Source organism: Bos mutus, chromosome 14 (genome assembly GCF_027580195.1).
Source record: "Bos mutus isolate GX-2022 chromosome 14, NWIPB_WYAK_1.1, whole genome shotgun sequence".
NCBI classification, from domain to species: domain Eukaryota; kingdom Metazoa; phylum Chordata; class Mammalia; order Artiodactyla; family Bovidae; genus Bos; species Bos mutus.
Genome location: NC_091630.1, coordinates 119147 through 146879, shown reverse-complemented (window position 1 = coordinate 146879; position 27733 = coordinate 119147). Strand labels below are relative to the sequence as shown.

The window sequence follows — 27733 nt, the reverse complement described above, 5'->3', positions numbered from 1 at the left end:
TCTGGAATCCAGATGGCATTTCCGTGCAGGAGCAGTGGACAGGTGAGTTTTAAAAGCCCTTCTGGTGGTTCTGGTAAGTCCCTTCAGCTGAGAACCCTGTACTAGTACTAGCCAAGCTACAAGAGAGAAGTTGTGTGCTATTTGATTTGATGATACATGACCCACCTCATTTAGGATCAATACTCTCAGAAGAAGAGATACTGTTTTGGTGGGGAGGAAGTTTCTGGTTTATCTTAATAGCAGTTGATTTCTGAACACTCAGGCTTAGAATAAGACTGCTGCCCAAACAAAGTCCAGGTGGGTCTTGTCCAGGAAGCCCACAAGTCTCCCCCTAAAGCTCCTGCCTGTAACACATAACAATCTGTTGTAAGACTGTTACATTTAGAGGTTGTTACAAAACTCACTTTTCAGTTGCCGCACCAAAAAAAGTCAGACAACTGCTTGAATTATTTTCTTGACTAAATTTATTTTTAACTCCCAGAATCATATTTTCTTCTTCTTCAGGGGAGAGGTAGATTTTTAAATTTATTTCTTTGCTAAGTCACTATTCACTAAATTGAAACGGAGGGAGAATAAAACAAAAAACATAATCAAGAGCAGTGCCTGAAATAGAAATGACCTGCCTTTGTGCCCCCTGATATTCTGCTGTAATATTGCAAGCCGAGCAGGTGTCCAGCCGTTTATAGTCCAAACTACACTTGCTCCAGATTCCACCTGCCCCTTGTCACACAAGCCAACACACACTTGAATCAAGAAACTTTTTCTGTTTACTTATGTTAATAATCAAGCCAAAGCAAACAGCCTTCCACTTTCTGGATCCCGCGTAGCAATTAAATATGAAGACATCGCAAATACTCTACACAAATAAGGGTTATGGGGACCTTCTGTATTCTAGGCCAGGAACCATGGACCAGAGTTGCATCAGCTGTGACAGGGAAGAGCAGTTGGTTTCCAAACTTCAAACTTTCTCGGTTTCACAGGTCGCACTGCAACTTCATCGGTGAGCAGGAAATCGACTCAAGTTCTTAATTTAGGACTTAAATCAACCACCAGTTTACAAGGTCTCAGTTGAAACATTCTGTTTCAATGGCCATGGTTTCATTTATTCATTTACTCAGCAGGCATGACATGGAGCTCAAGGGAGAGGACCCACAATCAAATAAAAGACCCCAGACAACTCAGTCTACAGTGTGGGGGCAGCTGGCTAAACAGACACGTACATGTCACACAAAGAGGTACGTACTCCGCAGCTGAGCGACAGACAGGACACGGAGGGAGAGACGGGAGCGCAGTTGTGGCAGGAAAGACGTCCACCCCCTCAGCGCCCCCACCGCCCCTCTTCCGCACAGACGGACACACAGCCACACCAGGACACACGCCGCAGACCATCCTACTCACACTCCGTAACCGGGGGAACGGGGCCTTCAGGTTTCAAGAGAGGAGGTGCTAAGACACTTCACGAGCAGGGGAAACTGTTTACAAACGTAAAGTTGTTTCCACACCACTCCGAGGGGATGCAGGGGAAACATGGGGAAAACTCAGGCAGGAAAAAACACTCCACCGGCCCTCCACCCAGAGCGACCTGGAATCCAGACCGACCGGCCAGGCACCTGGCAGCAGAAGCAAACTTCTGCGTAAAGCTGCAGCACACCTCCCAGCCTCGGCACGACTCGCCAGAAGCCCCGTTTCCAATTTGGAAGGAGGGAAGCCGGGAAGGGTGGTGGGAGTGTTGGCATTCACACGTGGCCCCCTCTCTCGGGCCCCTGTGAGACTCAAACCCCCACCGCCTTTTTTACGCCCGGCTGCCCAGGCTTCTGAGAGAAAATCGTGCCCGAGCAGAGTCGCGGTCACTCGGTGAGCCGGCTCCGTAACGTGGCCGTGAACCCCTCACCGCCAGCTTCACCTGCAGCCCCTACACGACACCGGGATTTCGCGCGGATAAAAACGAGGCAAAGTGCAGGCCGCCCCCGGTCCTCTGCCGGGCAATGGGTAGGGGCTCAAGAAAGCTCGCTCGCCCGGCCCTTCCCTCCAGCCCTGCCAGGCCAACGCCCAGGACGACCCTGGGGTGGAGACGAGTTGCCCCCAGGAGGGTAGAAGTTGTCACAACTCCGCGCGCTGCGGCCTCCGGAGAGCGGCTGCAGGCGAGGGGCGTGCGGACGCGGGGAGGCGGGGGGGAGGTAGAGGGGGGCGCGCTCCCCGGGGCGCGTGCGGACGGGGCGGGGGGGTGGGGTTGGGTGGTGGGTGGAGAGGGGTGGGGCGGAGGGGCGGAGGGGGTGCGCACCCAGAGCCGCCCGCGCCGCGATGGCCCCCGGGGGGCGTGCGGACGGGGCGGGGGGGTGGGGTGTTGGGGGAGCTCCCCGCCCGCCCCGCGCCGGTCCCTCACCTTCCAGCAGCACCTCGCGGCCCGCGCGCTTCAGCGCCTGCACCGCCTCATCGTGGGTGGCGTCGCGCAGGTCGGCGCCGTTCACCGAGAGGATGGCGTCGCCCACGTAGAGCGCCTGGGTCTGGTCGGCCGCCAGCCCCTTGAAGATCTTGCTGATGAGGATGGGCATCTTGTTCTCCTTGCCGCCCTTGATGCTGATGCCCAGCCCGCCCAGCTCCTGCTTCAGCACCTTCACGCCGCGCTTCTGGCTGCACACGGCCTCGGGCACCCGCTCGGGCGGGTCGGTGAAGGCGGTGCGGACCCCGGCGGCCGCCTCCGCGGGGCCCGCGCCCCGGCGGGACGAGGCTCCGGCGGCCGCCCCGAGGCCGTTGGCCGCGCCGTCCTCGCAGCTCAGCAGCAGGGCGTCCTCGCCCAAGTTCACCAGAACTTTGTGCCAGCGGTCCCGCACCAGAACTTCCAGCAGCCCGCTGCGCGGCGCGCGGCCGCCCCCGCCGGCCGGCCCCGCAGCTACCGCCATCTTTCCGGCATTCTCCAACGCGCGCCCGCGGGGCAAAGTGCGGGGGGCCGCGCGGGGAGCGACGAGCGCGCCGGGGGAAAGCCGCGAGGGCCGCGCGGGGATCGACGAGCGCGCCTGCGGGGAGGACGCGGCTCCGCTCCGGACTCGCCGAGCCGCCCCGCGCGAGCTGGCGGCCGCTCTCGGGCCGGCCCCCGGCCTGATCTGGGCGGGGTGGAGCGACCTAAAAGGAGAGACGGAACAGGAGGGGAGGAAAGAGCCAGCTGCAAAAGCCCGACCGAGGGGGCGGGACGGCTGCGCGCCGGGCGGGGACGGGCGGGGCCGCGGCCGCTCACCTGTCCAGGCGCCACCGCCCCCCGCGCGCGCGAGCCGCCCCGGGGGGCCCCACGCCGTCCCCGGGACCCCACGCAGCCCCGGCCCTCTCGTCTCCCCCCCGCCCCAGGGACCCCACCCCGCTCCAAGGGACCCCACGCAGCCCCGGCCCTCTCGTCTCCCCGCCCTGCCCCGGGGACCCCACCCCGCTCCAGGGACCCCACGCCCTCTCCGGGACCCCGCCCCGCCCCGAGGACCCCCACCCTGCCCCGGGGACCCCCCTACCGCGGGCGCGCGCCGCCTCGCGCGGTCTGGGTGTCCGGCGCCCGTCCTCCCTCCCCCACGGGCGCTCCCAAGCCCCCGCCCCCCTCACACCCTCTGCCCGATCGCCCCTCAGTCTGAACCTCAGCCGAGTCTAGATTGAAGCCTCCTCGCCTCTGCCTCTTGCCCAGGTCTTACCTGTCTCTCCTCTCCGCCGGGACGCCCAGGTGGACTCAGAGGCCCCGGGTTCCCCGAGAGTCACGAGGGAAAGGCTGGCCCGTGAATCCCAAGTGAAACGTCAGCACAACTCGAGTGCGGGACACCGTCTTTAAAGGCAGGACATCTTTGCGCCGGGTCTTGGGAGACGTGTCTCAGGCCCCAGGGACAGATGCTCTTCCAGTCCTAGCGGAATATATGCACTCTGCTTCTGACCTATCTCCCTACCCGCCACGCCACCCCAAATGCTTCCTGTGACTTTCTTTATCCCGAAGATCCAATAGAGAAAGTCCATCTTAAAGAACGCAGTTGCAATGGATTGTGTCTCCAAAGTTTCTTTATGGGTGACTTATTTGCAGCTTAAGCTGCGTTTTTCCTGGGATGAGACATTATAATCCCTGGTTACCTTCTCAGTGGTAAGGTAAGCACTGGAAATGCCAATGCAACCCTTAGATGAATCTTTCAGAACCAGCCTAGTTCCTGAAACTCCTCAAGTTCTCCTCCACCCGACAGCAGGCCTCACGGAGCTCTGGAAGCGTTTCACATTTCCCAGTTATTAATACCTCCCTTCCCCACTTCTCTGTGCCCTCTCTCCAAAAACAAACAAAAAATTCACCAATCCCAGAATTCCTAAATGTAAACCCGACCCAGCAAAACATCAGGAGGAAAGAAGTCTTAGGAACACATTCCCACCGATGCGTATCATCACTGAAACTTCTAACCCTTCCAGCATGACTCACAGTTTTAAATAAGAATGTTTAAAAATCCAGACCAATCCCCAAAGATTGGGTGGTTGGTATTCCAGGCCGGGACCCAGGATAAAATGGAAACACTGGATTTCTTTCTTTTTCTTTTTTTGAAGTCACTGCAGGTAGGTCAAGGGGAAGGCTTAGATTTATACTTCTGCCTGCAGCACCCTCATTTCCAGTACTGCTAACCCACCAGTGCTCTAAAAGCTGTTTATCCTCTCATTAGCGGTCCTCAGGCCCAGACAGCACCGGCAGCGCCCTTCTGGGTGGGAAGCCGGAGGGTCCCGCCCTCTGTTTAGAGACGCAAGTCAGGAGCGTTTGCCAAGTGCGCTGAGATGGAGGTGGGCGCCAGAAGGCCAGTGTGATGATTTAGAAATCAAACCAGCTCTGCCCTGGGACTGACATCTCTATTCACGTTGCACCTGGATCTCCCTCTGCGGTCGAGCGATGTCAGAGGCCCAGGCATAACTAGAAGTAATGTATCGATTTGTCATCAGAAATTGCGAGCTCTGGGATGGCAATTTCTCAGAATCCCCACAATAAGCACATTTTTTCCAGGTAAGCAAACCTACGTGGGAAGGAGTAGGTTTCTTTGTTGAAAGTGGCATCAGGAGCAGAGCAAATATTCCTTATCATTAGGCCCAAGGCGTGCCTGTCAGCCAGAGACGGCTTTGCCAGTGGAATTGGAGTAACAGCCCTATTCTAAACACTTTACACATGTCAACTTAATCCTCCTGGGAATTCTTGGGATGATAACACTTCCTATTATCATCACTCCTATGTCACAGGTGGAAAAGTGGAGATGCAGAATTTTAAAACTAGCCCTGGTCCTGTAGCTGATAAATGGCAGAGTCAGGGTATGAACCCAGGTGTGAAGAGTTTGGACTCTTCACCATTATCCTCCGCTCTCCTAAAAAAATGCTCAGACCCCGTCGGCCTCAATGTTCAGCTTGCACGGAGGACAGCGTATCCACTGGGAGGGAGGCCCTGAGGGTTAGGCCCCTTCCCCTAGAAAGGTGCAGACTTCCCAGATGGCTCAGTGGTAAAGGGTCCACCTGCCAATATAGGAGACACGGGTTCAATTCCTGGGTGGGAAAGATCCCCCTGGAGAAGGAAGTGGCAACCCACTCCAGTATCCTCGCCTCACGGATAGAGGAGCCTGGCGGGCTATAGCCCACAGAGTAGAATGGGTCAGACCGGACGTGGCATCTCAACAACTAGCGAGGTGCAGCCAGCTTTGTCTCTGGCCTCTCCTGCTCCCCAGGCTCAGAGGACACCCACTCCCCTAGAGTTAGCACATTCTTTTCTTCAGATGTGTTAATAGGTTGGAGCTGATGATGGCTATGGTCTTGCTGGCCTAGAAGCCCTGTCTTATCCCTCAGACACCTCTGCACACCTGGCCCAATTAGGAAAGCTGCTGGCTCTCAAAGGTAAGCTTGATCTAATTTCTTGGTACTAGGCAGGACTACCACGCAGTAGCCCTGTAATACATACAATCAGGACAGATTATGTTCTCTTCGGTCTCCCCTTGTGAAGAATGGCCCCTGAACAGGTCTGAAAAGACTCCCGGCATCCTCACTTTACGAGTGTGGCGTTTGAAGCTGAGCAGAGCAGTGACGGCGTTAAGGCCCCGTGATCGGTCTGTGACAAGCCACGACTGGGCTGGCGCGACTGCCCGTCCACCTTGAGCATTCCAGAAGTGACACCTCAAGTCCCCTCCTCCTTTTTTTAACCAGATTTCTTTTACTCAGCTCTGGTTCTGTTTCCTCCTTCGGTCCTCTGCTTTTGACTTCCGTCTCCACCCAGCCCGAAGTGGGATCTTCTGTGGGTGCGTCTTTGCTGTGGGAGGTGCGTTTTCCTGCAAAGGGGGTGGACCTTGGCCTGCAGAAGTCCTCGGCTGGGGCGAGGATGCCTGAGGCGCAGGAGCAGCCCGTGGGGAAGGGGCTGTGTCCGCTCCCTTTCCACAAAGGGGTTTGTCCCCTGCCCTGTCCCAGGCACTGTTCTAGGGGCTGCACTGTGACGGGGGAGCAGATAGACGGTAGGACGTGCCCTCGGAGGCGTCCATCATAGCGGGCCACAGGGTGGAGGTGGAGAAAGACTGCAGAGGTAAGATGCTTTCATGGAGAGGTAAGTGCCAGGAAGAAACTGCAGCAGGGCAAGAGGGTCTAGAGTGACTCGGGGCAAGGTTTTTCACAAGTAACAACAGGGCATCTTTCACAAGATTCATGTGCTGGCACTGTAAGGAAGCAAAGCTGTTCGTCGTCACTGGCCGAGCCAGAACAAGGCTGAAGGTGACGGCAGGGGGCCCAGTCAAGCCCTGATCTGACCCTCTGCTGCAAGGCTGCTGAAGCCTCATGGAGACCTACTGAGGAGTCTTAACTGGTAACAGAGACCACTTTAAGAAACCAGAAGTTGCTCTCGTGCAGGTCTTGGCCCAAGAGGACCCGCAAAGCTAGTTACTTTCTGTAAGAAGAAGATTCCCGTCGAAGACTCCACACTGGCTCTCAAAGCTTCCTCAAAGCACGTGAGGAGTGACTCTTACTTTCAAGATGAAGTACTGGGACTGAGGGATGAGACACGTGAAGAGTGCTGGCACATCCCAGGAGGCCTGCAGGCACATCATCCATTGTAAACAGGTTGGCCAGCACCCTCTGTTGCAGAGACTGGTATTCAGCTGGGTGGATCCTTGGTGAACCAGAGAGACCACCACCCAGACTCTCAGCCAGCCAGTTGGTCAGGTGAATTGTTTGATTGCTCATTGTGTTGAGAATGTGGTGGTGGTGGTGACCTTTTTGGGAGCAGAGCCAGCCCAGGGCAGAATTGTAATGCAGTTAGATGCTTATCCTCTCTATCCTCTTATTGAGTTCCATTCTCTCTGGTTCTCTTCCATAACTACTTCTGCTGAGACAAACCATATCCAGTCTTTTAATATCTGTGGTCTAAATTTAAGTCACTTTCCTAAAGGATCTTAACTTTGATTCTTTTTGAAAACTGTAGGATAGGTGAGATGTCACATTAAAGACATTGGATAAATGACTCTAAGACTCTGGTAGGCAAGATGCATCCCACCAAATACTAGGGGCCTTAGCAGGCTGGCCTGAGGAGGCATTGAAGATGTCCCAGTAAACAGGCGAAGAGGAATAAGAAATCAAAGGTTTATTTCATACACATCTTTAAATAGCAAGGAAGTGAAAAGTCAAAGGATGGTACTTGGAAAATGTTGAAAGCAGAATCGATTTGGTCTGGCAAGGTATTTGAATATGGGAGCAAAGGGAAAGTGTTTATGGGAGAGAAATTCATAATTATTACGCTGACTTTTGAATTGCTTCTCTTCATAACTAAACTAGAGCCACACAAAAATAGCCCCAATTAACTAGAAAACTTGGAAACCCAGAGACAGAAGACATATTTAAAGGCAAAGGGCTACTGCCCTACTTCTGAAATGAAAATTCAAGCCATCTGAGGCATCATAAGACACTATATTTACTTGAAGTAGCCACTGGACTAAACTCCAAGTTGGCCGTCGATGCTTGAAATCTCTGCTCTGCTTGGTGAAGGGAAAAAAAACTAGAGCAAGCAAGAGGCTGAGCCTGGAGGCAGTCCCAGGCAGCGGCCTGAGTTTACCATCTCCGTGGGTGATGAGACTGCACTGCAGGGGAGGGGATTGTGGCGAAAGCAAGTGGAGAAGTTCTCAGGACCACCCGAGAATAGAAAGGCAGGTCTCAGGAGCAGCCTGAACGACATCTCGGCTAACCAGCATGGAAAAATACTTTCGGAAGTATTTTAAAGGAGAAAACAAATCGCTGTGGACTGACTAGAATTTCTGTTTCCATGTTTCTGTTCCATGTTAGTTTCTCCAGCACTGGGGATACCATGGCTATTATAAAACTGCAGTGTCAAGGAAACACCTGGCAATTGTTCTCAATGGTGGGAGGGAAATAGAACCACCTGGGGGCCACGTTAGAAAGGCAGGTATCGGATTCAGAAATTCCTCCCGCACTTACTAGCAGACGTACCTCTGCAAGGAGGAGCTTTCTATGCACAGTTTTTAGGTCGTTTGTTTGGCATGCTTCACAGCGTGTGGGATCTTGGCTTCCCGACCGGGGATCGAGCCTGTGCCCCTGCAATGGAAGCGCAGCGGCCTGGCCTCTGGGCCTCCAGGGAATCCCCATATACAGCTGTTTTTGTTGCTGATTCTTATTTCACTATGATCCAGATTCTTATCTACTGTGCTCTAATTCACTACTGTCATTATCCTGTTTTCTGCTTAAATATATCAAATTTGGCCAGTATGAGCCTCTTTAAGCGGACTCTTGTGTTCTTTTGATGGGCCATCATTGTCTTTAAGCACTTTTTACAAGTTTCTGCTTTTTGCTTTCTGGCATAACAAGCTCTTCCAGGATTAATTTGTATTTTATATGCCTAGCCCTGGGATCAGTCATTCCTTAGGGAGCCCTGGTTCCTTTTAGTGGGAAAATTATTTACAAACAAAGATATGGAGACTAGGTGTACTTATTTATACTATGATAACAGGCAGATAGTTCATATTCATATTCTCATTTCAAATCCTACGCCATAAGCTGCTTTCTTACTTTTCCTTACTCCATATTTGTTTCTCCCGATATGTGAGAAATCTGATTTTCACACATGTCAATAGAGTTATTCATTTTGGTGTGTCCTACAATACAGAAAGAGATTGTTCAGAAATCACGATTAGTATTTTGATAGCAGCACCAATAACAAACCCACTTAGTAAGTTCAGAGCATCTCTGCAGGTCATTTATCCCTAGAACGAGCATCAGGAAAGGCACACACATCACCACACAGAGGCTCGATCCAGCCCGCCACCTAAACTCATAAACATGGGCTGATAGGCAGACCTAGACGGCCCGGACTCTGTAACACAAGCGGCCTGGCTGTCTCAACAGTCCTAAGTCTTGGAAGACAAAACACCGGATGGGGTTTTTTAAAAGGAAGCTAAAGGGGCATGAAACCCAGATAAATTGTAGGATCTTAGATTCAATCATCAAAGAAAAACTGCAGGGACTTTTTATGTGTGTGGCAATTAAAGATATTTAAATACAGACTGTATATTTGATCATATAATTGCATCCATGGTAATTAAGTTCCTTGGGGGCAATAATCATAGAAAGCTTTTCTTCTTAGAAAGTATGTGCTACTTTGTTTATGGGTGAAACGGTATCTGTAGTTCAGTTTAGTTCAGTCACTCAGTCGTGTCTGACTCTTTGCAACCCCATGAATTGCAGCACGCCAGGCCTCCCTGTCCCTCACCAACTCCCAGAGTTCACTCAAACCCCTGTCCATCAAGTCAGTGATGCCATCCAGCCATCTCATCCTCTGTCGTCCCCTTCTCTTCCTGCCTTCGATCTTTCCCAGCATCAGGGTCTTTTCCAGTGAATCAGTTCTTTGCATCAGGTGGCCAAAGTATTGGAGTTTTAGCCTCAGCATCAGTCCTCCCAATGAACACCAAGGACTGATCTTTAGAATGGACTGGTTGGATCTCCTTGCAGTCCAAGGGACTCTCAAGAGTCTTCTCCAACACCACAGTTCAAAAGCATCAGTTCTTCGGTGCTCAGCCTTCTTTATGGTCCAATTCTAACATCAATACATAACCACTGGAAAAACCATAGCTTTGACTATACGGACCTTTGTTGGTAAAGTGATGTCTCTGCTTTTTAATATGCTGTCTAGGTTGGTCATAGCTTTTCTTCCAAGGAGCAAGCATCTTTTAATTTCATGGCTGCAGTCACCATCTGCAGTGATTTTGGAGCCCCTAAAAGAATAAAAGTCTCTCACTGTAATGATATCTGTAACTGAGTTTCAAATGGAGTAAGAGAGGAATTACCAAGAAAATGTGGCAGAGTATCAACCAACTTTCAAATATAGAGACAGACAGAGAAGAGAAAGAGAAGGAGATCTATGATGCAAATGTGGCAAAATTTGTGGTAAGTGAATCCAGTGAGAGATAAATGGGGATTCATTGTATGATTGTTTAAAATTATTGGTAGGCTTCATACTTTAAAAAAAAATAGTGTTAGGAGTAATAGTGCAGAAACTTAAAGCCCCGATCCAAAAGATTCTGATGATTCTGATCTTGGGTAGGGTCTGGAAACATACATTTTATCAAGGAGATTCTGAAGCAGCAAACTATGGTCCCTGGTCCAGATTTTGTTTTTGTAAATAAAGTTTTATTGGAACACAGACATTTGTTTATAAATTATCTGTGACTGTTTTCATACTGCAATGGCAGGCAGGGTTGAATAATCTGACAGATCACAGAGCCCTCTGACCTTTGAACCCTTTGACAATAGAGATGATCAGAAATATAAAAATATTCTAACCCAGACCTTTACAGAAAAAAAGACGCCCCCTCCTTCCCCCTCCCCGGGCCACTTTGGGCCTCCCGGCTGACCAGTGGTCCAGACACCGCCTCCAGTGCCGCGCTGCGGGGCTGATCCCTGATCAGGGAGCTGAGATCCCACATGCCTCGCACCTAAAAAACCAAAGCATAAAACAGGAGCAAAACTGTAACAAGTTCAATAAAGACTTAAAAAAAAAAAAGAATGACCCCTGCTCTAGTGTATTCAAATATAAGAAAAGGACTAGAGCAACTTTAAAAGCAGGGAAACCTGGAATTGGGGGAAGGGGCATTGGCCTGGCAAATAGTAAACATTCGAGTCCATGGTAGCTAATGTAATTGTATATAAAGGAAACAAACCGGGAGGAATCAGAATCAACACTTGAGTGTGCCTACTGTGGGCCAGTTTACCTTTTCTCATGCAATAGTCACATCCGTTCTGTGAAGTAGAAATCATCTAAGTTTCACAGAACAGTACATGGAATACAAAGATAGAAGCCCACTCAAGGTTACATAGATCTGGGGGAAGAGCTGAAATGCAGACTTGGGTTGACAAACTCCACCAAATCCCTGACGCTGAGTCACTCTGCCACTTTCACCACGGTTTAGGCTTCAGTTGATTGAAACTCAGATTTTACATCCAAGGCGTCTACAGTCATTTTGAAAGGGAAACCCACAAGAGGACCAACCTCTCTTCCAAAGACTGAGTCTTTGGCGGCCCCACCACTGCTGTGTTTTAAACTCTGTCTCACAGGCTTTCTGAAAAGTGAAAAAAACCTGTGGCTCTCAGTGTCACCAGCACCAATGCCCCCAACAAAAAGCAGCTTTAGGTTATAATCAGAGCAAGGGAGTCTTACATTTCTCATGGGTGCAAAGATACTTTATTGCCATTTATTTTCTTTCCAGAAAGTCAAGCAACTGCAAATTTTGTTTGGGGCTGTTTGAAGACTTCTTTCTTTCTTCTTCTTTTTTTTTTGAGAGAGAATTTTGTTTTTCCCAATAAAATCTGTTTAGAATGAACTTAGATGCTGTCACAAAACATCCATTATAATCAGTGTGTTCTGAAATTTTTTCATGGCTAAGGTTATTGTGATTTTGCTTTGGGAAACAAAGAAGCTTATCATTTTGATGATTTTATATATACATATAAAATGAGAATGTTTATTTTTCACCCTCAAGAGGAAATATGTCCTTTTTCAGTTTTCTTAAAATGCTCTGCCCTCCAGTTTTCTATTAAGTTTTCCAAATTTTGATAGAGACATAAGTATAGATTAGCTATTTCTCCACAAAGAGCACAGTAAATGAGTCCAGTGTTGGGTAATAATCAGAGGTGAGAGGTGCACACATATGGAGAGCACGAGCTTGCTGAAAGGGCCAGCCCTGCTCAGCAGGAGGCAGTGACTGTGGCCACGTGGGAAAAGCATAGGGACCAAGTCCTCTGACTTAAGACAATCAAGAGATACACTTCTAGATGATTTTAAAATGTGCTCAGCCTATTAAAAGGGCTATTATTAAAAAGTCAAGAACTAACAAGGGCTGGTGAGGATGTGGATAAAAGGGAACCCTTGCACACTGTGGGTGGAAATAGGAGTTGGTGCAGCCACTATGGAAAATAGGCTCCCCAGGTGGTACTCGTGGTGATAGTGTGCCTGCCAGTGTAGGAGGTAGAAGAGACTTGGATTCGATTCCTGGGTGGGGAAGAGCCCCTGGAGGAGGGCATGGCAACCCACTCCAATATTTTTGCCTAGAGAAGCCCATGGACAGAGGAGCCTGGTGGGCTATAGTCCTTGGGGTCACAAAGAGTCAAACAAGACTGAGCACACGTGCATGCATTGTATGCTTGAAAGTTGCTAAGAGAGAAGGTCTTTAAAGTCCTTATGATTACAAAAGAGTTAACTGTGAAGTGATGGATATGCTAACTGACCTAATTGGGGGAGACATTTCACAATATGTTTATCCAGTCGTCATGTTGTGCATCTTAAACTTGCCTCATGTTATATGTCAGTGGTATCACAATAAAAGTGGACAAATTTTTTGACTCAAATTTGCATAAAATATGATTTAGCCCCAGAAATAAAATAAATGACAAGCAAAACGAAGACTCATACAGGTGGAGTTTGGCCTTCGGGTCATGACTTTGTATCTCCCGCTCTAAGTAACTGAATTGGAGGCCTGGATTTTTATCTCAGTCTCTGGGAAGTCTGCATATGGTTGGTCTGTCTTAGTACATAATCTGATACAATCTCATGCTCTTATAGCACAGAATGAAAACTCTGAGCCCCGAGAAGCTCCCATCCCTGTCCATACAGTGACTGTAGCGCCACAAGTGGGTCATGGCAGCAAGTTACATACAAGTATGGAACGCCACAACGTGGCAGCGAGCCAGCCGGCCTGCCTCCTGCGTCACTGTGCACCTTCAGCCTGCACCGCTGTCCAAACTCGCGGCGGAAGGAGGATGTTTTCGACTTCTGTTTTCTACTATAATGCTTCAACACCAGACTCAATGTTTTTCTGTTAGGTTCTTGCAAAAAAGGCACAGAGCAGCTCTCAGACTGTAATTTTCCACCTCTTTCCCAACTCCTAATTGTCAAGCCAAACACTTCCACAAGCTTGCAGCAAAAACAAATGAAAAAAAAAAAAATTCCAACTTGATCCAAAAAGTGCTAACAATGGAACTGGAATAGAGATAAATTTGGGGTTCATTTGAATCTATAGGCCATTCCAGGATTCTCTGCACTTTACTTTTTCTGGTAATGTAAGCAATTCAGAGAACATTTCTGGGTAAGTGCCTGCACTTTGATCCCCATAAAGGCTGCTAATATTTTAGAAATTCACTCTAACCACTGCAGGCTTAGCTGGGGCACAGGAGCAGAGTGGAAGGAGCTAGCAGATATGGTTCTGAGCAGTCTTGGGAAGTACAGCCTGACACTCGGTCATCCAGGAGAGGATCGCATTATGTACACATTTCGAGGCTATGGATCCTGACGCTGTTCAGCCACGGGGCGGTTTCCCGGAGAAACAGTGTGCCTCCTTATTCCATCCCTAGGTCATCATAAATCTAATGGACCCAGCCATTCTCAAATCTTTCATTTTTAGACTGCATTATGGTTTGAAAATGTTTTCATACAGATGGTGGCGATTGATCCTCAAAATATCCCAGAAAGGCAGGCAGGTCAGATATTGCTAAGCATTATTTATTGACAAGAACACAAGGTAGTGTGACTTTATCAAGGTTTCCAAGGTTATTATGGGCTTTCCTGGTGGCTCAGAAGGTAAAGAATCTGCCTGCAATGCAGGAGACCTGGGTTTGATCCCTTGGTTAGGAAGATCCCCTGGAGAAGGGAATGGCAACCCACTCCAGTATTCTTGCCTGGAGAATCCATGGACAGAGGAGCCTGGCGGGCTACAGTTCATTGGGTGGCAAAAGAGTCAGACTCATCTTCACAACTTCACTTTCACTTTCAAGGTTATTATAACTCAGGTTTTCTGAGTCAAATTTCAGCATTTTTCTTGAGTCTCTGGAGAATCATACTGTATACAAAACTGTGTCAACAATCTGTTGAGGCCATCAACGTTTAAACCTGATTCACATGACTTTCTCACCTTTCACTATAATATTATGTCAATATTCCAATAATTTCAGAAACAACTATTGACTAATCCATAAATAACTTGTGTTAGACACTTTTATGGAATTGAAAAAATTTGATAGCACTTGATTTCCGATCTCAAGGGATGGGTGGTTTGAATTTGAAAGAAAAGGATTATGTGAAACTACCCGAAAAGAGAGGCCAAGCTAAGAATAGATCTCATAGCACGAATCGAGCCCAGAGCTAAGCACTTTACATGTATTATCTGATTTACCCATCGGAACAACTTTCCAAGGTGACTGTGGTTATCCCCCGACAACCGAGGAAGCTATTACGTAACATGCCCAAGGTCACAGCTGGCAGATGTCAGAGCTGGTGTTAGCTGTATTCCTGCCAGATTTCAAAGTCCTGTGCCATTCTGACTTCCCAAACACACAGGAGCCCATCTTGATGAGGACTGAACACTTCATTGTCAAGGAAAATGTAAAAGATGAGCAACCAGAAGAGAAGGGCAAGGCCAGGGAAGTGAGTGTTGAGTTGGAACTTGAAAGTGGAGGGCAGGTTGGTGCAGACCCAGTGGCAGTGAGGAGGGCACAGGTGGGTTGGGAAAGCGTGAGCAGCGGGTGGGCGATCGGTCAGAACCGTGACACCGTCTCCCTCAGAGGTCAGGTGGCTTACCCTGCTGGAGAGCTGTGGCTTAGCACGGCCTGTTCTCAGAGCTGGATTTACAAGTGTGCCTCTTTGTTCTAAAGGAGAATTTGTGGCTTTTGCCAAGTGCTTTGGCTTCCTGAGTTCAGGTACTCCCTGAAGTGGATGAAAAGCCAGGTTTTGCAATATCTGTGAAAGAAGAGTGAAGAGTGGGTTGAACCATGCCGTTGCTCAGGGCACAGTGAAGGAGTGTGTAAGAGGCCTCTGGAAGGTCTTGTGCATGCTTCGCATGTGTGCAAAACAAGGCTTTGTTTGCATAGGTTCTTACAAACAGGTTCTTCAAATGGTTTACCTACCAAAATTACAGCCCGCAGATGTACTTTGCAAAGCTAGAGCTTCATATGGTAGACTCCAATTTCTCTGTTATTCTTTGTATTCTGAAGCTTCAGTTATTAATAATTCAGAAAATTATTAGTCAGAGTCAGCCTTGTGAGCTATGGATGTTCCCAAGGCTGTGGGACCTATTTGCCTGGAGGACCCTGTCCCCCTCAACCGTTCCCAAAGGATTCCCCTCTGACATAGGATGACTGTAGGGTGGTAGAGCTTGCTGGGCTCTCTGCGAAGTGTGCCCTTAAGAGTCATGGCTTCTCACTAGGAAACAAAGTGGTGCTGGAGATGCTGGACTCTGCCTGAGGCGTCATACCAGCTTGGAGAGGCTCAGGATTATAATACAGCCCATTCCTCTGACTCACAGAGGAGACAGAACTAGGGAAAGAAGGGCGATAGTTTCATTCTGTCACTTAACTCTTCAGAATGAGTGTGTCCAAATCTTCCACCAGAGCCCCTTCCCATCTACTTACAAGGGCACTTGGAACCAGAACACTCAGACTAAGATGCAACTGAATGAATGGCTGGTGTCAGAAATCAGATGGAGATTGTGTTACAACAGGAGTCCCTGTGTGTGGTGGCCCAGGGCACGGAGAGGTGGTTTTGTTGCTAAGTCGTGTCCGACTCTTGCAGCCCCATGGACTGCGGCTCATGCGGCTCCTCTGTTCATGGGTTTTCCAGGCTGGAATACTGGAGTGGGTTGCTATTTCCTTCTCCAGGGGATCTTCCCAACCCAGGGACTGAACCCAGCTCTCCTGCATTGCAGGCAGATTCTTTACCGACTGAGCCACCAGGGAAGCCCCTTGAGGTTTTGGCAAGATTCAAATACTGGAAGGACATAAACAAAAGACTTCACATAAAAAATAAACAAAACAGATAAATTATAAATTTCCCAAATCTTCTCAGTTCCACTCACAATAAAAATCAAAACAATGGATCATTGTCTTTTTACCTCTCAGGTTGGCAAAGATTTAAGACATTTGATAATAGTCCATCTTAAAGAAGGTGTAGGAAGATAGAATTCACTTTCTCTATCCATGGTTTATAATTTGAAACAAACTTTTTGGAGAACTTGTCAGGACTTTCTATGACTTTGACCTAGCTCTGTTGTTTTTGGGATTTTTTTGACAGATATACTCACACAAATGTACAAAGGTACTGTATATTTTATAATAGTAAAAAGCTGGAGACAGTTTAAAAAGCCATGAATAAGGAATACCATGCAAACATTTTTAAGGCTGTCAAAATAATATTAAGTCAAAAGAGACACACTTCCAGTTATAAGATAAATAAATCCTGGGGATATACAGTATAGTGTGTTGTTTGTTTGAAAGTTGCCAAGAGAGTAGATCTTAAAGGTTATCATAAGAAAATAAATCTGTAACTATACGTAGTGATAATTCACTAAATTTGTGATAATACACATTTCACATATCAAATCATTATGTTGCATACCCTAAGTGAATACAATGTTATATGTAACTTATCTCAATAAAAATAATAGTATTAAATCAAAAAATCCAATAATAGAATAATAGGTATAATATGAGCTTTTATGTATGAAACAGCAGCAGAATATATGTATCCATATGTCTGTCTATATCTTTACATATGTCTATGTATGTTTCTCCATGCATGGAACATACCTGAAAAGATGCATGTGTGATGGTTAATGATTGCCATTGACAGGGAGACCAACGTGTGAAGGAACATTTTGAATTTTGATTTACTGACTTATATATGGTTTGAATGTTTTTAATGAATGTTTATTTCTTTCAAAATTAAACAACATTTCTAAACAAATGTATAGAGGATAAAATAGACAGTAACTCTATACTAGGAAGATCAAGTGCTATCAACATAAAGTCCAAAGCATGGAAAATGCTAATGATAATAATATTATAATAATAATAATAACAGCACACACTTAGGTAGCTCTTCTTTGTTCCAGACACTGTTTAGCACAGATTAACTCATTTAAGCCCTAAAATAATGAAGCAGTTGCCATTTAGATCACCAGTTTAGTGAGAAGGAAGTGCAGCATAAAAAAGTTAACCCACTCTAGGACGCTCAGTGAGTAACAGGTTGAGCAGAAGCGGGTGAGTCCTGAGTGTCTGCTTTGACCTCCATTCTAGTCTGTATCTCGAGGTATGATGGAAGCCCACAGAGTTCAAGGCTGAGCTGAGAACTGATCTGGGCTTGACAAGAGGGAGCCAGGAAGGCACTGTACAGTCTCGGAGGTGCCCCTGATCACTGTTACCAGCCTCTGGGTACTTGGTGGTACATGAGTTGAATTGCCTCAAAAAGTCAGAGATTCAATATTTCTGCCCATATGAGTTTGGCTAACTTGACAACAGTATCAGTTAGATTTGGGGAGTGGGGCTGTGTATGATGGTAACAGAATAATGTGGTTGCTTAAGTAAGATAAATATTTACCCTTTTCCCATGTGTGAAAAATCCAGAGGCAGTCCAGAGAAAATCTGTTGGCCAAATGAAATTAGGGACCGACACTCCTTCCAGCTCTCCACCCACCATCCCTTCATAGACATGTTTGCGGTGGCTACTGGAGTGCCAGCCATAGCATCTCTATTGCAAGGAGAAGGAGACGACAAGAAGGGAGAGGAGGGGTGGACACTGGATACCTGAGTATGCTTCTTGAAATCTGCTAAATAACAGTTCTCCTTGTATATGATTGTCCAGAATATAGTCTTTTATTCACAGCTGGCTGTAAGAAAGCTAGGAAAATTCTTCTTTTTTTCTAGACAGTCGTTTGCCTGGGGGACAGTTTTGGGTTCTATTAGTAAGGCAGAAGGAGAGAATGGATTTTAGAATAAGTTGCTAGCAGTTCTGCCCAAAACAATCCATTTCTGAGTGTTAAGGATGGAGTCTCATCATTATAGTATCAAGATACCAAAGTCATTCTGCCTATGACTTTGAGCCATTGAACAAGGGGCGTTTTGAGGACACTGGGCTAAAGGGGCAGGTTGGCAAGGGGTGCTGCACAGGTGTGATAGACTTTAAGAGAGAACAGAAGTGCTCAGAGAGTAAGTTCTACCCCTTCGTCATTATTACAAGCGTCTTGAACTCTGGCAATTTTACTTTATCTGGGCCTTTCCTATAAGAAGGCATCCACACTGCTGTGTCTGCTAGTACCTTTAAATTCTCTTCTTTGGAAAATGGGGAAGAATGATTTAGGGGTCACCCAACACCTCCATGAGGACATCACTTCACTTATTATCAGTCTCCCCACCTGGACTTATAAAGGAATGAACTCATTAACGCAGAGGAATGTGCCTGGGACTAGTGAGGTAAAAACAAAATGGGCTGGAAGAGCAAGAAGGAAGATTCTGCCAAGTGTTCCAGAGTCACACCAGGGCAGAGACTGCGATGGGCTCTAATTGGCGCCAGCAGCAGCCACGGCATTCTTACTTTCAGCTAAGTGGCACGCGGGGAAGGTGAGAAGTTATTTTCTACTTTAGAAAACATCAAAGAAAATCCAGTAACTCGCACTTTAATAGCAACAAACTAAAACCAACAAAGGTCCCTGCCAACACCAAGGAGAAGAAAAACTGCAAGAAATAATCAGAGAGAAATTCGGGTAAGAAATCATTTAAAGAGGGAACAGCAGTGAACGGTCCATAGGCTGATTTAGGCCCAACACTGGTTTGAATGTGGCCTGTATTTCTATGGCTGAGAATGGGTTTTACATTTTTAAACTTGAAAAACTTCAGAAGAAGAAGAATGTTTAGTGACACAGAAAAGCTGCACACAGTTCAAATTTCCATGTCCATAAACACAGTTTAGTTGAAGCACAGCCGTGCCCCCTGATTTATGCCGACTCCCTGGCTGTTTTCACTCTCTAACAGTGGAGTCAAGAGTAGTTGCAAAGTCCAAAGTATTTCCTACTGTTTCCTTTACAGAAAAAAGTTTGCTGAATCCTTATTTAGAGTACCCCTCCTCCCCAAAAAGCATGCCTCATCACTGACAAGTCGTATGAGCTGAAAAAATGCTGCTTTTTGATCTCAGTGCCCTCATTGTTCAGACGGGAACAATAATCTGCTTCATAGATTGTTACAAGGATTAAATGAGATAATTCACATAAAGCCTGTGCCTGGAATATAGCACACTGTCAATAAATGGCAGGGGGTTTGTTGTTATTTACTGCTTTGACAGCTAAATTGTAATTTTCACTGAAGCTCAGACTGCTTCTTGTTTTTTGAATGTTTGTTTATTGATTGGCTGTGCTGTGTCCCGGTCGCAGCACGTGGCATCTTTTTGGTTGTGGCGTGCAAATTCTTGGTGGCGGCATGTGGGGTTTAGTTCCCCGGCCAGGGATTGAACTCAGGCCCCCTGCATTGAGAGTGAGGAGTCCTAGCCACTGGCCCATGAGTGAAGTCCTTCAGTTTGCCTCTTGAGCTTTCCTTGAATTCTTCAAGTTGGACCAGGTATCTTTCTTCCGTGTCCCCCCACTCAGAACCTAGTGCTTTTCTCTGTCACTACTTACCACTTGCCAACAAAGGTCCGTGTAGTCAAGGCTGTGGTTTTTCCAGTGGTCATGTTTGGATGTGAGAGTTGGACTATAAAGAAAGCTGAGCACCAAAGAATTGATGCTTTTGAACTGGGGTGTTAGAGAAGACTCTTGAGAGTCCCTTGGGCTGCAAGGAGATCCAGTCAGTCCATCCTAAAGGAGACCAGTCCTGGGTGTTCATTGGAAGGACCCATGTTGAAGCTTAAACTCCAGTACTTTGGCCATCTGATATGAAGAGCTGACTCATTGGAAAAGACCCTGATGCTGGGAAAGATTGAGGGCAGGAAGAGAAGGGGATGACAGAGGATAAGATGGTTGGATGGCACCACCGACTCAATGGACATGGGTTTGGGTGGACTCCGGGAGTTGGTGATGGACAGGGAGGGCTGGCGTGCTGCGGTTCATGCGGTCGCAAAGAGTCGGACATGACTGAGCAACTGAACTGAACTGAACTTACTACTTTATGCTGTAATTATCTACTTGTCCACTTGGTCTCTCCTACGAGCCACATGTCTCTTGAGTGAAGGGACCACGGCCTATTGGTGTCTGTCTTCCCAATGGCTGTCGCTGTGATAGAACACAGTAGTGCTGGAGTTTTAAGGGCTCCTACCACCAGGCTGGAGGATGTTGCTTCCTAATACTGAACTCTAGGATTAGATAGGCCTACTCACTCAACCGGAGGGTCTTTGAGCCAAGACAGGCTCCCCACCCATCACAGAAGTAGGGCTGACCCAATTGTGGTTTTTTTTTTTTTTAAACAAAATTTTGGGCAGGAAATTTATTTATTTATTTTATTTTATTTTTTGGCCAAGCCAGGTGGCATGTGGGATCTTCATTCCCTGACCAAAGATTGAACCCATGTCCCCTGCATTAGAAGCAGGAAATCTTAACCACTGTAATGCCAGGGAAGTCCCTGACTCGATAGTTCTTAAGGGATGAGTTGTCCTGTCTCTTCTCCCAAGTTTCTCAAATAATCTCCTAAATAATCACTCCTTTGCTGAGAACAGTGAGTAAAAGGGTAGAGAAGAAGGCCAAGGGTGTACTCGAGTGGGACTACCTTTCTGGAAACGTGAAGTAGTGGAGGAAAATGTTTCCCTTTAGCTTGTGGCTGCTCCTCATATGAAAACCAAATAAGTGATTCCCCAGGAATGGAACTCTGTATTATCTCACTGTGCTCCAGAAATTTGTCATACTTGCCGTGTCATCTGTGGTACCCAGTGGACTATGGGAGCTGATGCTCTTTTCCTTAGAAATGGTTCATCATGCCCAAGACAATAACATCTCTTCAGTCAAACAGCTTGTTTCTGTGGGTACAATTTATAATTAGGTGGCAAGGCTCAGAGGCTAAAACTGAACTATGATACCTCCTGCTCAAGGTCAGAAAAGAACAGAACCAATAACTTTAGTAGCATCAAACAACAAAGCTTGCAAAGACAAATATTGACTCCTGTCCAAAGGGCAGAAGAGAATCCCAAACAAGACATGATACTAAAGGTCAGAAGACAAAAGCAAAGAGGACGTGAAATGGAAGAGGTTTGAAAATAAATTTCAGAGGAGTCTGGAAAACTATTTTCCTGGGAAGCTCTCAGTATTTGCTGGATGGAGGCAAATTTTCAGTTTTTCCACCAGTTACTCAGCTTCTTATTTATTTTATAGCACAAAAAGCAACAATTGGCAACAAAGATTTCAAAATAATTCATGAACAAAAATACTAATTACGGAAAATACTTTTATTTGACTTTCCTCACCTGAAAACTGAGAAGAGACAAATGTGTGCACGCGCATGCTCAGTCGCTCAGTCGCGTCCGACTCTTCAGGAGCCCATGGATTATCGCCCACCGGGCTCCTCTGTCCATGGACTCTTCCAGGCAAGAGTACTGGAGTGGGATGACATTTCCTACTCCAGGGGATCTTCCTGACCCAGGGATCTGACCTGGCCTATTGCGCCTCCTGCGCCTCCTGCACTGGCCGCGGGTCCGTTAGTGGAGGATCACTGCTGTCTAGTTCCAAGAACATCAGTGTTTAAAGAGAAATCTTGACAACGCTCTCATTTACTTCATTGCACAGTCCCAGGCGGTCCCTTCTGTCTGCCCTTATTGCTTCCCGACGAGTGCGGCAGGCACCACGTTAGGCTCAAAAGACACAGAAACGAGAAGTCCCTGTCGAGAGCTCTGTCCAATTAAAAGGCAAGCAGAGACTTCCCTGGTGGTCCCGTGGTTAGGGACCTGCTTTCCGATGCAGGGGTCACAGATTCGATCTCTGGTCTGGGCACTAAGACTGCAGGGGCAGCAGGGCAACTAAGCCCCCGTGCCTCAGCTCCTGAGCCCCTGCCCTAAACGCCCTGCAACAAGGGAGCCGACGGCCCTGAGAAGCTGGTGCACCACAGCTGGAGGAAAAGCTCCCTCACAGCAACAAAGACCCAACAAAGAACATCCAAAAATAAATAAAATTGATTCATTAAAAATAAATAAATATAAATACAATGCAAGCCACAAATATGAGCCACATGAAAAAGAACAGACGAAACTAACTTTAATGATGTATTTTATTTATGTAAATATGTAACTCAATGCACAAAATGTTATTTTAACTTGGAACTGAAAGAATTACTAATAAGAGAGCTTATATATATATATATATTTTTTTTTTTTTTTAGTAAATTTGTGAAATCCACTGCTTATCTTACCCTTATACATGTGTGCCTGTGTGCTCAGCTGCTTCAGCTGTGTCTGACTGTTTGCGACCGCATGGACTGTAGCCCACCAGGCTCCTCTGTCCATAGGATTTCCCAGGCGAGAATACTGGAGTGGGTTGCCAGCCCTCCTCCAGGGGATCTTCCCAACCTGGAGGTGGAACCCGTGTCTTCTGCGTTGCAGGTGAATTCTTTACCCACTGAGCCACCCAGGACAGCCCATGGTAATACACAGTATGGATCATAACAATCTCAATCCTTGTAGGCATTCAATGTGGTCCGTGGGTACCCTGCCAGGCAGGGCAAGACTGCAGGAGCCCTTTATACCTGTACATAACAAGGTCACAAGAGCTCCTTGAGGACGTGAACTGAGTCTGCCTTGATTGCCATCACCTCTGCAAGGCCTGTTACAATGCCTGGCACGTAGGAGGTGTCAATACTTGTTGAATAAATAAGTGGAGTTTTCACGTTTCTCTTCTTTCTGGTTTTAGTATTAATAAATAAGATACTTCATGGAGTCACTTGCTACATCTGGAATTGCCACTTCCCTTGTCTTATTTCACACCTCACTCAGTCACAATTGTTCCCAGAGGCCAAATAGTTTCCATGGAGCTCTGGATGGCTCTCAGCACCTGTTACTTCACTGTGGACGATGGAAGGAGGGGTTGTGATGACTGAATCTAAGGGCCCATTTTTGCTTTCCTTTAGATATTTAGTTTGATATTCCATCAAACATGTAATTCATATTATTTGTAGTGTCTGAATTTTTTAAGCTATTTTGAGCACTATTAGCTCATCAAGGCTTTGTTTCCTATTATTTTATCTCGAGAATGTTTGCTATGTTTCTATGTGTCGTGCTGTTATACCTTAGGGCCGATCATTTTCCAAAGGAATGTACCTCTAATTTTTAAATGTGAGTTATAAAAACGTTAGGAATTTTGATAACCAAAGCAGTTCAAATATTTCCATTTCTCTTTGATTCCGCCTGAAGATTCCATCAAGCCCTCTGAGGTGGACACACCCTATGGTGACCCCTCAGAGAGCCACACACATAACTCCCTCCTCGTGAGTGCAGGAAGGACAAGTGGATTCCTGACAGTCAATGGAATGTGTTAAGGGTGCTGGGGTATCGTCCTTTGATGAGGCTGTCAGCAGACTGGCGAGCCGGACTCTCTTCTGACCGAGTCGTGTTGTGGGCCACGCCAGCCAGCTGCCAGCCTTCTTCACACAACACAGGAGAGTCAGTTCTGCCGGCAGCCTGAATGCGCTTTGGGAGTAAATTCTTTCCCAGATGAGACTCCGGGTGCACACACAGCAATGGGGGTCTTACCGAGCGCTTGTCAGACCTCGGGCAGAGGCCCCAGTCGAGCCTGGGCCAGGCTCCTGGCCCATGTCAACTGTGCGATGGTGAATGAGTGTTATTCTCAGCCACCAAGGTTCATAGCCTCCTTCCTATAATCTGATCCTTGGACACTTTTTCAAAAGGTTGAAATATTAAAGTGTAAATATATGTATGTATGTATTGCTGGAACTCGAATTCCTACTGTTGCCCTGAGTCTATTTAATGCTCCAATCATGCTGAACTTACACAGCTCTCTGAATCTGCAATCCTATTCCATAGCTCTGCTGGGATGTCCCTTCTCCCGCTTGTCCACCTACACTAGTCCCACTCAGCCTTCAATCTCCCTGCAAACACCTCCTTTAGAAATCTTCCCTGAGCTTCTCAAGTAGAATCGATCACTCCTTTTTTTCCCTCCGTCACAACAGCAGTTCTACATGTCTGTCTCCTGTCTGAAGCTGGGGCCATTGTATTATATTCACCTATCACTTAGTATAATATGTAAAGATAAACATCCACATTTTAAATTACAGACCCATCTGCAGCCGCCTAACGTGCATTTAAATAACTCCCTTGATGATAGAAATTTTCTTTGCCCAGTTATTTAAAATTCCTTATTTAGGTACCATGGAGCGTATTATAGTATGAAAACTCAAAAACCAACCTGATCAATTTTTAAAACCTGGTCTCTATTTATTGTTGGCTGCTCTGGGTCTCCGTTGCTGCAGGTGAGCTTTCTGATAGTTGCAATGAGCAGGGGCTCCTCTTCCTGCGATCTCCTCACTGTGGTGGCTTCTCTAGTTGCGGAGCAGGTCTCCAGGTACTCGGGCTCAGGAGTTGAGGCTCACGGGCCTGATTACTCGGCGGCACGTGGACTCTTCCTAGACCAGCAATCAAACCCGTGTCCCCTGCATTAGCAGGCAGATTCTTAAACACTGGGCCACCAGGGAAGTCCTTTGGAATGAACAGCTAAGACTTCTGTTTAGAAACCAGATTCTTAATGTTATATATCATGATTTTTTAAAATTTCATTTAGATTTATTTTAAATTTGAGCCAGATGGATTATCCCGGGATAGAATCTGATTGCTGACAATTTAGGTATTTTTTGATTGCTTTCTTAGCTTTTCTGACTCTGGGGCTCCATTTAATAAATGGGTACTCAGGTCTCTGGATCCACAAAAGAGTTAACCCAACACCCTCAACTGCCTATTTTACAACTAGCAAACTGCTCATACACTAGGCTATTTTATTACAGAACAAAGACTTCAAAACTAACTGTTTTGAAAAGAGACATTTGGATTAAATTTATTTCTAGAATATTCTCTTAGAACAACTCTTTTTTTTCAAACAAGTGTCATGAAAAGGTTTATTTTTAGATTTAAGGTTTATAGGAGCTGTAGTGTACTTGGCTCTCTATGCTAGATTTTTATAGCCCTCTCACATTTCTCAGAAGAGAAGGCTATTAATGTTGCCTTCCAAATAGTTTTTATTCTGTAGGGAAGATTTATTAAAAAAAAAAATCATCTTAGCCCTTGGGAAAAAATTAACTCAGTTCAAATGCCGTATCAAACATTTGATATCCAAAGAAATGCAATGTGGATAAACGTATAATTTTGAAAAAAATGCCAAGGAATTTTTGGATACCATTTTAGTGAGCATGATATTCTCTTTGCAAGTTAGAAAAGAACCTGAGAGAAACCTTCTTGTTACTGCTTAGTTACTCATTACTGTTATTTTCATTTACATGCTGAAAAAATCATTTAACAATTCTTTCCTCTCTGTAGAAATAGAATAGAACTAGCATAAAACAGTATTCATAGGGCAGGGGTTGGGAACAGACCACTTCAATAAGCTCTAGTCTGCTGAGAAATATGGAAATACTTTTCATGTAAATAGAAATAATGACATGGAAACAATGAGAATAATGGGTTTTCTCCTGTGGTTCCCACACAAGCAACTTTCTATTTTCAGGAGGTGCGGAGCATTGCCAAAGATGAACTTTCATTTCGGTGACTTTTCATTGCTATTTTAACAGTAAAAGTATATATGTGTATATGTGTGTGTGTGTGTGTGTGTGTATAGATAGATAGATAGATATTTGCCTATGAAGCCTTTATTTATGAGTTCATAAATAGGATACCTACGTATGTTTCCAATCGTTACTGCAAAGGTGAAGTTATTCTTTCATGGCAGTGGGCCAATTAGCATCTTTAAAAGAAGCCATCATTATGATAACAAACACTTGGGTTTGCTGATGAATAATGATTTCATCTCAAAAAGCACTTTGAAAACATTGCCTAATTAATATGACTCAGAAGGCTCAAATAAAAATATATTCTGAACTCTTAGATTTTTAGTTCAGCAGAAGCACTTTGGGAAGCAAAGAATGATCAATAGGAAAATTACATTTCTCCTTTGAGGACAACCTACATTTTACTATGGGAAACATATTTTAAAATAATTGTTGTATGTTTATACCTTGGAACATGTGGAATAGACAGCCTGAAACTTTGCTAACAAAAACATTTCAAAACGCCAGTTAAAATACAGGCAATACCCTTCTGAGCTCATCCTTTGAGGTATCAGTGAGTAAGGCGGACAGGAGGTACCAGTGGAACTAACTGTAAAAGGAGTTGACCTGGAACAGTGGGAGCACTACAGTCGGTAGTTGCCAGTGTCAATAACCGATGGTATTAGGTGCACACACTGAGGCAGGACAAAACAGGCCAGTATGAGACAACAGTTTATAACTGAGACCGCTGCATTAAGCCTGACCCTTCAAGGGCACCGTTTTAGTGAAAGGATCGATTAGACACAAGTGAGCCATGATCACAGTAGGATGACAAGGAACCTTATCCTGGATTCTGAGTGGGAACAAAGTTTCTTCTGATAAATGTAACCGCTGACATGTTCTCATTTGGATAACAGATTATACTTTTTACTGTCTGCATTTTTGGAAATTCCATGATGATTAATTAACACAAAAATGGTTCTAGCATTTTTTAGGTCAAATTTTTCTCCTGAAGGATGTACTCTCAACTATGATACATAGAATTTTTACTGAGAAATTCTCTTTTTGAAGAAAAACTCAACAGTGATAAATCATCAATCAGTTAAAATAATTATCCTTTAGAATCAGCACACACAACAAATAGCACGGCTTCAAATGATGAAATAAGGGCCTGTGAGATGGTTAAAGAACTGCGAAAAGAACTTCAGAAAGGCAAACAGAGAATAAGGGCATGCAAGATGGTTAAAGAACTGCGAAAAGAACTCCAGAAAGGCAAACAAAGAATAAGGGCATGTGAGATGGTTAAAGAACTGCGAAAAGAACTCCAGAAAGGCAAACAAAGAATAAGGGCATGTGAGATGGTTAAAGAACTGCGAAAAGAACTCCAGAAAGGCAAACAAAGAATAAGGGCATGCAAGATGGTTAAAGAACTGCGAAAAGAACTCCAGAAAGGCAAACAAAGAATAAGGGCATGTGAGATGGTTAAAGAACTGCGAAAAGAACTCCAGAAAGGCAAACAAAGAATAAGGGCCTGTGAGATGGTTAAAGAACTGCGAAAAGAACTTCAGAAAGGCAAACAGAGAATAAGGGCATGCAAGATGGTTAAAGAACTGCGAAAAGAACTCCAGAAAGGCAAACAAAGAATAAGGGCATGTGAGATGGTTAAAGAACTGCGAAAAGAACTCCAGAAAGGCAAACAAAGAATAAGGGCATGTGAGATGGT

The 27733-nt window shown here is 46.1% G+C and overlaps 1 protein-coding gene and 1 long non-coding RNA gene across 2 annotated transcripts in view; one reads left to right on the top strand and one right to left on the bottom strand.

The window, feature by feature from the left end:
- Nucleotides 1-3641, bottom strand: part of SNTB1 (syntrophin beta 1) — a 251822-nt gene extending 248181 nt beyond the window's left edge. The window contains exon 1 of the mRNA XM_070382859.1: nt 2384-3641. Within this exon, the coding sequence (XP_070238960.1) occupies nt 2384-2900 (517 nt within the window). The 5' untranslated portion in view covers nt 2901-3641. The remainder of the gene's footprint in view (nt 1-2383) is intronic.
- On the top strand, nt 882-8727 carry LOC138990779 (uncharacterized). Its single transcript, XR_011466879.1, has 2 exons — nt 882-1989; nt 3662-8727. It is a non-coding gene; the product is annotated as an uncharacterized lncRNA (long non-coding RNA).
- The last annotated feature ends 19006 nt before the right edge of the window (nt 8728-27733 follow it).